Source organism: Pangasianodon hypophthalmus, chromosome 24 (genome assembly GCF_027358585.1).
Source record: "Pangasianodon hypophthalmus isolate fPanHyp1 chromosome 24, fPanHyp1.pri, whole genome shotgun sequence".
NCBI lineage: Eukaryota > Metazoa > Chordata > Actinopteri > Siluriformes > Pangasiidae > Pangasianodon > Pangasianodon hypophthalmus.
Genome location: NC_069733.1, coordinates 17319635 through 17334501, shown reverse-complemented (window position 1 = coordinate 17334501; position 14867 = coordinate 17319635). Strand labels below are relative to the sequence as shown.

The 14867-nt window shown below is 37.0% G+C and overlaps 1 protein-coding gene across 5 annotated transcripts in view; it reads right to left on the bottom strand.

Moving 5' to 3' along the window:
* Positions 1-14867, bottom strand: part of taok3a (TAO kinase 3a) — a 59448-nt gene that overhangs the window by 4209 nt on the left and 40372 nt on the right. For all 5 annotated transcript variants that reach the window (XM_053228894.1, XM_026931162.3, XM_053228895.1 and 2 more), the window contains 6 exons: positions 14084-14275; positions 11833-11958; positions 7627-7863; positions 4369-4497; positions 1863-2066; positions 1094-1333 (listed from right to left, as the gene is read on the bottom strand). In XM_053228894.1, coding sequence (XP_053084869.1) covers positions 1094-1333; positions 1863-2066; positions 4369-4497; positions 7627-7863; positions 11833-11958; positions 14084-14275 — 1128 coding nt within the window. The remainder of the gene's footprint in view (positions 1-1093; positions 1334-1862; positions 2067-4368; positions 4498-7626; positions 7864-11832; positions 11959-14083; positions 14276-14867) is intronic.

Here is a 14867-nt window from a genome sequence, read left to right as displayed (position 1 = left end):
AAGATCCTCACTCAATATTCACAATAATCCTGCTAACGAGTCTCAAATATATTTCAGGAAAAACTAAGATATTTAACAATATTTTCATTTTCTTGTCCAATAAGATATTTTGTACTAAGTAACAAAGACACTGATAACTTCTCATCCTTTAGGAAAAAAAGTGTGTTGTGGTATAATTTATCATATCACTCATCCCTACACATTTCCGAAAATGACCAGAACTACACATTCATCTCAGTGTTATAGTCACTATAAATTAACTATTATTTACTATACCACAGCACATTTAAATACTCAAATCTGATTGGTCAGAAAGTGTCGATTAATTAATTTCTCTAACAGCAGCTCTGACAGTAGTGTAGCTACAAATCACAGGTTTCTATAGTAACAGCTTATTCACAGGAACTTACACAGCAGATGAGCCACATAGTATAAACCTAATTATAAATGGATTAAAAACGTTCTGCGAATCAACAATGAAAAACATATAATCGTTGCTGTGGTGAAGTTTTCTGTGAGGAGAGTTTAATTTTAACATTTATGAAAGGAGTCTCCAGTGTTTACACGCAGGAAAGTGAGAAAGGTTACGACAGAAATGTTTACTTTCTTCCTTGAAGGAAAAAGATAAAACAATTAATAAGAAACAGAGGGACGAGCGGCGGCTTTTTCTCGCCCAAGCACTTGCCAATTACCATAAAACCTCGTATACACTCCAGGTGAGAGAGGATCTTTCAAGCGAGAAAATCGAGACGAGACGAGAGGTTACTAACGCAAGATGGGAAGAAAGGGTGGCGGAGCTTGTCACAGAGAAAGGAGAAGCACCCTGAGGTTTATAAGCCAGTTTTAATAGTTCCTAATGCACCTAAGACCTGTTAGAACACGACACAGGTGTGGTAATAATGTAAAAAAAAGTGAAATATGGACTTTCCAGAGGTTTCTGTGGGTTGGAAATCACTAATCTTCTAAAAATAACTAACACACCACTTTAATAAAAGCAGAGCCTAACAGTGACGTTAGAAACATCATGACTCATAATCCAGTCATTCCAGCTCCCTAAATATATCTGAAAGAAAATGAGAGTTTGTGGAGGCACCTTGAGGTTTTTGGGCTGCTGCCGGAGCTCAAGGACGTGTTTGCGGTGCAGTTCTCTCTCTCTGCGGTTATTGTACTCAATCTGGTTCTCCAGCTCGGTTTGGTGCTGCAGGCGGATCAGATCCATGCGCAGCTTCTGCAACGTTTTCAGCTGCCGGTGCTCCAGCTCCTGAGTCGACTCGTCGTGTCTGATCAGCATGGCGTGCTCCATCTCCTTCTGCGTCTTCTTCTTATTCAACTCCTGGAGGAAAATGAAATGCAAAACTGGTTCTAAAGGCTGTATATGTATTTTCAAATTAACTTATTGTTTTTTTTTAAATTTTGGAAAACAGAACTTCCAATACTCTCCCACATTAATCAGTGAGACCTTTTTGTCCTGTAAGCTTCATGTCTAACCATCTGCTCCCACTCTAGATTTCTTGACCTTTTGATTACATGTTAAATTTTTAAAGCAACCAAACACAAAGAGACCCAAAGACTGCACTGGTGTATTAAATGAGTGTCATAATGTATCTAGTTCTTCTCTTTTCATGCCATTTTCCAAAACATAAAAGCAAAAGAGCAATTTTTTGGGGGATTTTTGTGAACGTAACATAAGATCTGGGGCTGGTAACATGACGGTCAAATCCCAGGACTGCTTGAGTAAGAAGTTTAACCCTCAATTACTCAGCTTTGCCCTGTGATGAGGAAATGTAAACTGATTTATTAGGAGTGCTATTTCAGGCTAACCCTCTCACCGTGCACACTAGCTATACGCCACCTCCTCCTACCTCTCGTAGCTGCTCCTGCTCGAACTCGTGTCTCTTGGTCATGAATTTGCGTTTGAAGGCCCTGCAGTTGCGATCGTAATACAGGCGCTGCTGGCCAAGAAGCTGCGCTTCCTCCTCTGCCTGTGAATGCTGCATGTTCTCCTTATGCTTCGACAAACGCTCCTGCTTCTCCTTCTTTGGAGTGCTGTGGTCCTCGTTCATCTCCTAAAGAGAGAGAGAGAGAGAGAGAAAGAGAAAGAAAGAAAGAAAAATGAGGTTAGACAAAGACAAATTTTGTTATGCACAATATTTAAATCTCAGACAGCAGCAGCTACCAACAGGTATCACATCTCTCCATTCTTTCTAACGTTCTCGAACGTGTGGTGTACGATCTGCTGTCTATCTTTCTTTCCCAGAACAACTTGTAGGACACAAGTCAGTCTGAAAGTGACACACTCCTCAGAAACAGCTCTTGTGGTTGTTACTGAGAGGCTTCCTGCTGCTGTTCTGAGCTTACTTAATCTCTTAGTGGCTCTTGACACATCAGTCACAAGACTCTCCTGTCCATCCTCATGAGATTTAGAATAAGAAAAGAGGTGGATTGCTTGCCACCTGGAGGGACAGTCATAACAGGTGATGCGGACAGAATCCACAACTGCTCCATGCAGATCCTCAACTGCTGTCCCACAAGGCTCAGGGCTTGGGCCCCTTCTTTATATACCCATTATATACTTTCCTATACCACTCCTACACTGATGACACTCAACTCATCCTCTCCTTTTCTCCTTCAGCATGTTTCTCAGACATGGATGACAAGATTGAGCTGTGTCTCCACGTCAAGATCTTCTCTCTGACCAACTCTCAGATCACACCATCTGATCACGCATGAAACCTTGCTGTAGTTCTGGACAATCAACTATTATTTCTCCTCATATTGCTAACGTGACCCAGTCATGTAGGTTTCTCCTTTACAAAATCAGGAGTATCCATCCATTTTTTTACACAGAGGTCACTCAGGTTTTTGTCCAGTCCCTTGTCATCTCATCTCACTCTTGGCAGGTCTGCCCCATGAACACCATTAAATTACCATCTCCAAGTTCTCCAACATCTTTCACTGGCTTCCTGTAGCTGCCTGATTCAGATTTAAAACACTGATGCTTGCCTATAAAGACAGAGAAAGATTCCCACCTACTTGAAGGCACTTATAGCCTCTAGTATAACTCAAGATACAAGGAAGTCATGCATGAAGACTCTTCTCTGTCCTGAGACCCAGGCAGTGACATGAATAGATGAGTCACGGTTTTCAGATGAAAATTTAAGACTCACGAAGCAGTTAACCAAAAAAATGAAAACAGTGCTGTTAACCATTATTTTAGATCATTTTGAGCATTTTTTTTTTTTTTTTTTTTTTACTGTTTTTGTTCTTGAGCTTTTGTTTAACTTCACTGTACAGCGCTTTGGTCAGCATGCTGTTTACTTGCCTAAATAAAATCACATTGTTTTCCCCCAAGCAAAGCAAATATGGACATTTGTTGGTTTTTCATTGGCTCATTATATTTGATTAATCTCAAATATCCACAATAATTTGTCTTTTCCATTTGTTTTCATCTTTTAAGCACAAGCTGATATTTCATTTTCATATTACAATAATTTCCAAAGCTCTCATCACCGTTTACGTCATTACAACAATATTGTAACTTACATAACTCCGGGGGAGAAAAATTGACTTTTTGTTGCTGTTCTCACTTCTTGTTGTACTAATTCTTTCTGATGGGATTTTAGTTTAATGGTATTTTTAAAGATGACACAATACTACTCTTTCTTTTCCGATAGTGATACTGATTTTGAAACCTTGAGTATCAGCCAGTATTGATACCCATCCGATATCTTTACTTTAAAAACATACTAAGCTTTTAGCACGACTTACACAAAACCTTTCTCACAAAAATAACTTACAAATATAACACACTATAAAGTCTCTTTATATGTAAACATTTACAGTTCCAAAAAAACTAAATCTTTCCCAAACCTAATTTCAATCTTTTCCATTCGGGACAGAATGGGACCAAATGCATTTGTTTTTCGCTGATATCTGATCCACCATTTTTTGCTGGTAGCAGACTGACACTGATTGGTATAGGATCGGTGCTATCTCTATCTGCCATCTCTAGCGGACTGATACGGATCGGTATTGGATCGGTGCCATCTCTAGGTATTATTAGAACCTGACTTATTTGCACTAGCATGATGATGTAGTTTTGATGCAGATTATAAAGCACTTCTCTCCAGATAAAGGCTTTTGCTGAAATAAATGCTGTGCATGTAAATTGTTGTCATGATTTTGGACTTTCTCTGTTAATTAAACATTTCTGAACATGATATTAGTGCTAATTAGCTAAAGCTGACTAATTGGAGTCAAATACATAAGTTTGTTTGCTTTAACATCATCATTGTTAATGTCTTATAATTATTACTGCTACAAGAAACACTAAAGCCTTTTGAGAATAGGGTTGAAAATAAACAGCACCTCTTTAATTTTCTCCTTGCACAGTTTGTACTGTTTCTTCTGGTTGTCCAGGAAGGTGGTGAGCTCCTTCTTCTGCTGAGCCAAAATCTGCTGCTGGAACTTCTTCTCGTCTGCTGCCATCGTCTTCATCTGGAAAAGAAACCAAACCACCGGAGAGATGTTTTGTTTAAAGTAGCATTCAACATCTTTGTACATTTTATTCATGGTTATGAAATAGTGCGTGCAGTCTAGATCCTTTATTAATAACTGATTTAACCACAAAGAACTGCTTGGGTTGGGTTGGTGTAGAAATGTCAGCAGATATCACTGCATAGTTTCACAAAAACGTTTCACAGTTAAGTGCAAAAGTTTGCATTCCAACATTTTCAGTGAGGAAACCAAAGACATTTGTTTCTCCCTATACGAATGTGATCTAAATATGTAAGGAAACACATGGGGTTGTGCTTATATAGGAAAATAATCAACAACAGGGTAGTGCGAGGCGAAGCAGTTACTGTTACCACCTATTTTCTAAACAGCACATCCGCAGGCGTTTCATTCTTCTTACATCACAACAATTTGCCTATGATTATGATTTTTTTTATTAAAGAACGTCATGTCGTACTTTTTAATCTGTTTATATTTACATTTAACGCTGTGGAACATCTGTTCCACGCTCACGCAGTTCCTCCTCTTTTATTCCTCTCTCTCTTGAAGTTAATAAGACAAAAATACACAAAGCTTAGAAAATGTAAAGTTACATTTCATCCTTCACCCCTGAATTTTACAAAGCGCTGGACACTGGAGACTCCTTCCATAAATCTTGAATCTAAATCTTAAAATAAACGTCTCCATGCAGAAAACAACATCATATCAACACTTATACACATTAAGGTGTTAATCTGTTAACGTGGAGTGTCCTCTGTGTAAGTGAAGATCATGAACTCCGAGTTGAGAATTGAGAATTCAACAGCGCTGTGCTGTGTTCTCCTGCTGTTTTGGGCCTTTGTGACTCTCCTTCTGTTATTTTGCTTCCACTGGCTAATATTCAGCTGATATAATATTTAGTCTGCTTTAATAGAATAACAGAACATCATAGGTGATGCAAACTTCTGTGCTCAACTGTACAGACCAGTGTACCTCTGAACGGTAATGACTCTCAATTCTTTCTGTTTTTCAATCAAACAGCTCATACAAGGCTTATTTTACCCTGCATTTACACACATGATGTGACAAAACAACCACAAATCCTCCATTTTTATCCAGAATAGACAGTTTGCAGCAGAGATATTCAAACTATGGGGAAGGAATTGCAAGATAAGGCACAGGTGAGATGGAAAATACCTAAAATAAATATTAAATGGAGGATTTAAAACCCAACCTTTAAACATTTTGTGTAGGAGGTCAGAATTTTAACAAAAGAACATACAAATACAGTAAAAAAAAAAAAAAAAAAAGAAAAAAAAAAGAGCGGTCTTCTTGTTCCCCTTAATAAAAACACACATGAGCCAATCAACATATGAATCTGAAATGATTGACAGTTGTGAAGGTGTTTTTTCTTGGTAAATAGTTTTTACAGACATTTTTGTTCATTAATGTGAAATTTAAAACTGGACCAATGTATGTCCAACTTAACCATCATTAAATTAGTATATAAGATGTTTGTGTAGTAGATTGTAAAGTGTATAATGGACAGTTTGTAACCAATTGTAATTTTAAGCAATTTAGTTAGTAAACCACTATATGAATGGCAGCACACATTTTTCCAAGAAGAGTGTGTTTATCTGCAAGTATTAACTGCACAGAGATCAAAACTCAAGACCATCGAATAGCATCGAATGTATATCGGCAAAGAGGCGAGAAAAGCTTGTGAACGCGGTTTTCTCACTTTCTTGTGTACTGTGAGCTAAAGAAGTCAATACTGTCAAGACTCAAAGTATGTCACAGTGCTACACTTTACTCCGAAGACAATCCCACCATTTTCTCCCCTCACCTCATTAGCATACGAATCGACATATGCATCATGAATAATGAACTGGCTATTTCCATATTCCCAATGCACACGACAAAGTGAACAACGCTGCTACATTTCCTGTTCTTGCACCGCTCTCCGACCTTTTCACCTCCGCTTTCTCCCTCTAATCGGGGAAATAGTTTATGTGTTGCTCAACACTGAAGAGAAAAACAAGGGCAAAATATCTGTAATCCTCTGTAAGACTTTAAATCAACCATCTCAGCCTTGTGGTTGTGGTTGTAAGATGAAAACCAAACAAATCAGACATCAGGCGGCACTGATAAGAATTCTCTACAATCTGGTTTTTTTACATTCACATATCAGTGCATTCTGCATGTTTAATTGCTTTTTTGTAGCATTAACAGTGTGATAAATCTGACGTGATAAATCTCACGTGAGGACAAACTAACATTTTAAGAAAAACAGCAACACTAAGCGTAATTTTGAGCCTCGATTTCATCGACAATCGACATTTAAATTGCATCAAATGTATATAGAGACATAAGGATGAAAAATAAAACTTGGAAGGAAGTAGCACAGATCATTGGTGCCTCTGGTGAGTGTACATAGCTAGTACAGTTAGCTAGTACAGTTAGCTAGTACAGTTAGCTAGTACAGTTAATACAAGTGATAAACTAGAAGCAACACAAACGACTTGTCACTTGACTCAGACATCGGTCTATGTGTTTAATGCTTTGTTCTTTAAAAACATTTTAAAAAGTATACATCTAAATCATTCCAATAATATAAAGGAATTTATATTCTGTTAATGATTTCAAGTAATATTTAGCTTCGGATTCTGAATTGTTAACAGAAAAATGATGCTAGTAAACATTCCTTCTTTCTCTGTCCTGGTGTTTTTATTATTATTTTTTTAATTAGTGTAAAAAATGGAATTTATTTTCCAGGTTATTTTCTTTTATTTTTTGTGAAGAGACCTTAGAAGACAGCTGTCCTTTCTCCAACTGGAGAAATCTAGCTGTAGTAATCTGAAGTATCCACATTAACATAGAATATTGTGATATAATGTATAATTAAAACATTACCAACACATATCTGCTATTTACACACACACACACACACACACACACACACACACATATATTTTAATATTTTGCTCTATCTGTAATGGTTTACTCGGTCATGCAATTTGCACGCTGAGTCTGCTCGGCTCTGGGAACATTTGCCCATAAATAAAAATCATTAAAAAGCCAATTAAACACTAAATAATCACATAAATAAGTCATAATTTGTGTCCACCTCACCTCTTTATCTGTTTGGATTGCATGCTTCTTGGCGAGTTTCTCCAGTTCGATGTAGGCGTTGTTGGCCTGCGTCTCCACCTCCTTCTGCAGCTTCAGCCTGTGTTCGTCCATCTCGGCCTTCAGCTTGTTCTCCAGAGCGATCAGCTGCTTCTGGTGCTGCCGTCGCATGCGCTTGTAGCCGGACATCTGCTCACGCAGCTCGTTCTCCTGCTCATGTTCGTGGATCTGACGCGTCACCTGGGGAGGGGAAAAAAAAAAAGAAAAGAAGTGGAAATTTGTTAGCTGTTGAGCTTTTGGAGATTTTATATTTTATAGAGGAGCTGGATGTGTGCTGTCAAACAAAAACAATACTCTAGCAGTTTTCTCTGATAATATTACCAGAACACGTGTAACATGCATGTAACGTTTACCCTAGCAAAGCAGCTTACGATAAAGAAAAGGAACCAGCTGGTAAAATACACTAGCAACATTTATAGTTATTAGTATTAAATCCTCACTGAGAATAGAGTCACACACTGAACACACACACACCTTGTGAACAAACAATGTTTTTCATGCTAACTTTAAACAACAACTGACCAAATTTATTGTAAATGATTAAAATTACAGAAATACTCATAATATCTACAGTATTCTCAGGGAAAAAAATAGCATATCATGATATGTTTTTAATCAGGATATCAATGGTATGTCAAATCACCCATCTCAATATGATATATTTATGAATCAGTCATTTTACTCCACAGAAAATGAGTTTATCGCATCTGTTCAGTGGCAGCTAAGTAAAGTGAGGTGAAGTTCTTTTAAAGAAAAAGAGAGCCGCTGGGGAAAGCTACAATCAAACCTACAGTCGCGAAAAAGATGTGAAAAGGAAATCTTTTTCACTTGCCAGATGTATTATGTAAAGAAGACAGCTAATGTGATACAAGGCATTACACTTAATACAGCACATCAATGCAGAGCAGAAGAGGATTACAAATAGACCAACATCTTTTTACAGGTTAATTTAAGTCAGGCCCAAACCTGGTGAGTCGTGCTCACTGGGAAAAATTCTCAGACTTATTCTCAGACCTTCAATTTACACCAAACCATTAAAGGAAGCTTCAATTCCATATCACCAAAAAATGAACTGAAATGTAACCCTCAATGCTGCTCCCGAAAGTCAGCGATTCGTTGTTCTAAACGATACGAAGCGTCTCAGACTCTCACCAACCTGGAAGAAGGGCGCGTTGAGGTCAAAGTGCTCGTTGAGTTTCTCGTAACTCCCACCTGAGCTCCTGAGGCCAAACATGTTGGCAAAGGAAAGGACGTGCGAGATCATGGAGACTGAGCCCTGAACATTTCACATCGTTGCACACAGAGCCCAGAGAGAGAGAGAGAGAGAGAGAGAGAGAGAGAGAGAGAGAGAGAGAGAGAGGATAAACACTTCTCACTCTCTGTCCATCTCTGAGCTCTGGCAGGTGTGTGTCGGGATGAAAGAGGGTTCTCAGAGGCCTGGCTCCTTCACACAGCTCTTCTCTCCCGGCTGAGTGGCGTTTAGTAGGCCGGTCACATGAGCACGCGCTGAACACGGGCGCTTCTAATCACGCTGAATCAATACCCCCACTGTACCCGCACCCGTCCTCACGCTTTCTGCCCCAATGCCCAGCACCAGGCACGCGCAGCTTTCACACAAAACCAACAGAAAAGACGATACAAACACTTCCAAGTCCAAGAGAACCGAAACACGCAAAGAACTGGAGGCATCAGTGTTTTATTTTATTTGTTTGACCTTTGACCTATCAAATGATATTGAGTGTTTACTTAAACTAACAGGACAAGATTAATGTTGCTGGACATACAATGTTATTACTGAAATAATACTTCAGCAATGGCAGAATGGAGTTTGTACTGCAGTAACATATTTCTAGACTTAAAGAAAACCAATTATAAAAATGAATGAATAATATCTAAATATAAAACATGTAAAATAACAGGTATAGCAAGTCAGTACATTTTCCAAAAATGGATTAGAGAAAGGTATTAAAAAATAAAGTGATGAAAACTGTCAAATAATTAAAAAAAAAAACAAAATCTGCAACGATTAAAAATAATTCTCAATAATAGACAGTTTTTATTAGTTAGCTGAATTTGTTGACTTTATTATTTATTTCAAAATTGTATTTTTATTTATTGTATTGTTACTCAGACTTCTATTAGATATTCTATTAGTATTCTATCAGAAAAACATCTTATTATAGATAATAAACTTATTTGAATAAAATTATTTTGTAATAACGTGATGTAATAAAATGAATTCATTATGAAATGTAGGGTCACCATCTTTACTTCTCCTAGTGAAGACTTTTCTTAAAGTTCCAAGCGGATCATCATTTTTAAATAACTAGAGATGTTAATATATTTTCATTTATTTCATTTCGGACCAAAACGCATTAAGCGAGATTGTGTTTTTGGATAAATGATCTAGACACTCACAGAAATTGATCTAGAAGCTCGGAGAGATGAGAATGCTGATGATAAATAAAAGGTGTGATGTGTTAGAGGCCAATATTGCGATAAAGATGGCGTGTACAAGTCTATAAGAAAACACAAGTTTAAGTACATATATGTGTTAAAATGAAGGTGCTTAATGAGAAGTATGTTCTGAAGATTTCGCTTGGTGCTAAAGTGATTAAAAAATTAATAATTATTAATAATTGTATAACAGTTAATAATTTTAGGAGCAGTAATTGCGCTTCTGTGGTGATGGTGATATTATGAAATAAACTGACTTTACGGACTTTATGTAATAAGAATGAAGACATCTTCAGAGTCAAAGAAAAACAATCTGATGTCAGTTTTTCCTCTGCCTCCTGCGCTTTATTGCCCCCTCCTCTCTCCTCTCTCCTCTCTGCGCTCTGCTCAAACAAAGAAACCCACAGTCCAGTGAACACAAGAGGAAAAAAAGATCTTAACAAAGAACCGCTCTCTCTCTCTCTCTCTCTCTCTCTCTCTCTCTCTCTCTCTCTCTCTCTTACAATGAGATACAGAAAGAAACCAAGTCTGCTGCAGGAGATGAAGTTAGCTTCATGGATAATGTTAGAGCCCGGACGCGGTCAGACTTCTGGGTAATTTCTCCGAGATGATAAATGAGTCTGTGTTGTCAGACAGCCGCAGAGTGTGTGTCTGCCTGTAGAGAGCGCTCACACATCACTAAAGCCAGAGCCTAAACAGGTGACATCACCTCATATGGCGAGGACTCGGCGATCGACTATCATGCCTTCCATTGATCCAAAATATGAACATTACAACAATGTGTGATTAGAAAAAAAATAAGTGAGTGAGCTTTGTGAGTGTGAGAACTGGACTGGAATTATTACAGCATCCATCGTGACATGTTTATTAAGCCTTCACGTGCATGTCGGATGTGTGTATTAAATTCTTTGTGACCTTTTCACTGAAGACAGAGCAGAGATACGCCTGACTTTGAGCACGAAAGCCGCAGAGAGATGAAAGTAAACAGACGCTGCTTTTGTGTTTCAATGACGGAATGATGGCTGATGAACAATACGGGCTCGCGTGAGCACAACCATACAGCCTATTGACCGCAAACTGTTGCCTTGACAACAGACACAAGCGCAAGTGTGTGCGCGTGTGTGTGTGTGCGCGCGCGTGTGTGTGTGGAGGTAGGGGGGATTTTCTTCGTATCCTTATAAACAAAGCAGCAATGGTTCTGACAAAGATTCTCAAAAGTTCAAATACATAGTAGAGAGCAACTGTTTGTGCTTTAAACAGATTATTATTCATTTATTACTAAATGAAAAAACCTGCATTGAATCATGTTTATCCCATTTAGAACAAATAAGTATAAATGAAATGACAAAATCTTAATAAATTTTGGTGTGACTTCAAACTTCCCTGACATTATCTTTAATCCCAGCTAATGCAATAAATAATGTTTATTATTATTATTATTATTATTATTATTATTATTATTTTTATAACATGTAATCTTCAACTCAGTATTTCTGAAATGGATTCTGGCTAGCTTGCACTTCACCTTGGATTCAAAAAGTGACCGCTAAATGAAAACACTTCATCATTCAAAAAAAAAAAAAAAAAGAAAGAAGTAAACTGACAAAAACAGAGAGCACAGGAGAAGAGAAGACAGGAAAGACAGGAGAGGAGACGAGGGAAAGCAGCCATGACGTAATTGTTCATACTCACCAGCGAGGCGGACTTGATGGTAGCGAATCGTTCACGGTTTTTATAATTATGAGCCTGAGCACGATCTGACGGCGTAGGTCGAAAGTCAGAGCGATGACCACCTTCATCACGGATATACTGATGATCCTGAACACACAAACACAGGCAAAAACACATTCATTATCTAGTTTATTAAAAAAAAAACATGAAACAATTAAGAGTTATTTGATATAAGGGGTGGGCGATATGACAAAAATATCGTATCACGATTCTCTACAATTTTCATGGTATGTATCACAGTAGTATTTTTATTTTTTTTTAAAAAGGGTTTGATGATTTATTTAATGTCTACAAAATAAATGAATGTATTTTTATCTTCTTTTATATTTTTAAAAATAACATTAAATTAGATTAGGTTCAACTTATGCAGAGTACAAGTTCAGAGCCAATGAAATGCAGTATTTTTTGCATGTTTACTGAAATAAATAAATAGATAAATAAATAACACTGAAAAAGAGGAAAATAATAATTTGAACATTTCACAAATTTCAGCTGCTTGCTGTCAGTTTGTGATTATTTTAAACAGAAACATCACAATGATATCACAATATCCACATCTCAGAAAAATCTATTGTGACATAATTCATCACAATATTGATCATATATTATTACATTGTCCAGCCCTAATTTGCTATTTTGCAGTATTTAACATTATTAGCGATATCGCCTCTCTGTTAGGAACCTGGCCAGCATTTTTTGGAATCATGGAAAGATTTGCAATTATGATGAAAAGAAGTGTAGTTTTATGTTATTATTTTCATGTTATTACATCTTTTGTTTTTTAATTTACAGTTAGATTTGTCATTTGTTTTGCCTGTGCACAGTTTTAATTATTATATATTAATATTTCTATTTTTATTGTATTACTAGTACATGTTTATATATGTTAAAATGTATATATATTTTATATACACACTTTCTACTCAAAGTGCAGATTCTAAACTTAAAGCATAAAGTTCAATCTGGTATTTACATTAGAAGAGGATTAGAAGAAAATGTGTGTGTTACTCAGCCATTATTTTACTGGGAATTATAAATATTGTTCTGAATTGTCAGTTATCATTCATGTTGCACTTGTAATTAATAATTAATTATTTATCACATTTACAAAACCTGATGAATGTCTGGATTCTTAAGTTAGAATCAGGGAGAAAAAACAAAGCTTTTTAAAATAAATTTGGTACGAGGAACACAGTTTGAGCAAAGTAATTTTTTTTCTTTGATAAACATTTGTAAATTATTTCCATTAAATATAATATATGCAAATTCTAAAGACGCTTTTTACTTTCTTTAAATTGACAAAAAGAACAATTGTAAAATTAAATTGATTGTAACAATGTAAACTGTTAAAAGGTCAGCTGCTTATTTTGATATAAAAATCTATTAACAATGCATGAGGAATTTTAAGACATTGAAATGAAAGTAATAAAAGTTGTGGTGTTTGTAAATCTGAGACATAAAAGGTGGCTGATTGTCTCATTTCTTCCACCTGATATTTCCATTCCCACCTGTGCACACACACCTGCCATTAGAAGAAAGGGCAGGGCTTTTGTGTGTGAGTCTGTGTGTGTGTGTGTGTGTGTGTGTGTGTGTGTGTGCATGTCCTTTGGATGGCGTCCCTGAGTAATTATGTACTACAGAGTCCTGCACATGTCCACTTTTAGAAAGCCACGCCCTTACCATATTCAGCCCTATAATGTTCAGTGGAAAGACAGTTTCTCGGCTTATCTGCAAATACTTGCACAACGATTCTTTAACCTGCTCTTCTTTTTTTTTTTATTTGTTTTTATGAGTTTTTATTCCCGAGAGGTATTCAGTACAGAAGTTTATGTTCAACTTGTGTTCAAGTACACAAAATCTCAGTGGAGGATATGAGTTAGCGTAATAGACAAGTTTGCAAGTTTTATTACATCAGAACATATTAGAGCCAATCAGAGTTCAATATGCAAATGCAGGCCATGCAGCAGCGGTTTGTAGGAGAAGGGGCGGCCATGTAGGGTCCGGGAGCATTTTATATTTATATTTTTATATATATATATATATATATATATATTTGCATATTTAAATAATTTCACTTAGTTTCTGAAACAATCACCATGCAACATGGTGTAATCAACAATGTATTATTCAGAATAGAAAAAAATATGGTACTCAAAGAGAGGTTTAGGTGATGTTTGTGTGTGTGTTTGTGTATGTGTGTGGGTGTGTAGACCTTTTTGTGGTGTGTGGAAGACTCGAGCGTGCTGTCGTACTCGTGGTGTGGTAGTGCCATTTCAGAGCAGGGGTCGTCGTTACACTCCTGTAGGCTGTTGATGCTGCTGCTCTGACTGCCTGTACTGATGGAGGTGCTGGGCACTGAGTGATTACTGCCAACACTGTTCCCCTTACAGCCCTGATCTCCATCCTGCACAGAGAGACAGAGAGAGAGAGAGAGAGAGTGTAAGAAGGGAAAAAAAGTATGAAATAGAAGATAGAAAGAGGTGGCAAAGAAGGAATGAAAGATAAAGGCAATCAAGTGAGAGACGCGGGCAAAAGAGATTTAAATGGAGTGAGAAAAAGCAAGAAGGGGAAAAAGGGAAGATGACAAAGAAGTGGCAGAGAAACAAAAAAAAAAAAGAATGAAATGGACAGAGTGAGAGAGAGACAGAAGGAAAGAGGAAAAGAATAAATAAAGGAATCAATTCAGATGGCAAAAGAAAGAAAGGAAGGGGTGAGAAAGAAAAAGAAAGATGAGTAGATACGTGAGTGGGGGAAGGATTAAAAGTGCAGAGATGTTAAAATGAGTAGATTGTGAGATACGGTGTACGATATAGAGAGGAAGTGGTGTATATGGGGGGAAAGAGATGGGGAAGGGAAAAAAGGGAAACAAGACAAAAAGGGGGAGAGATATAGTTTAATTGAAAGAAGAGGAAGAAAGAACAAAAAGGGGAAAGAGGGATAGCAAAGAAAGAAAAACGATAGAGTGAATAAAAGTGATGCGATTCAATTCGAGACAT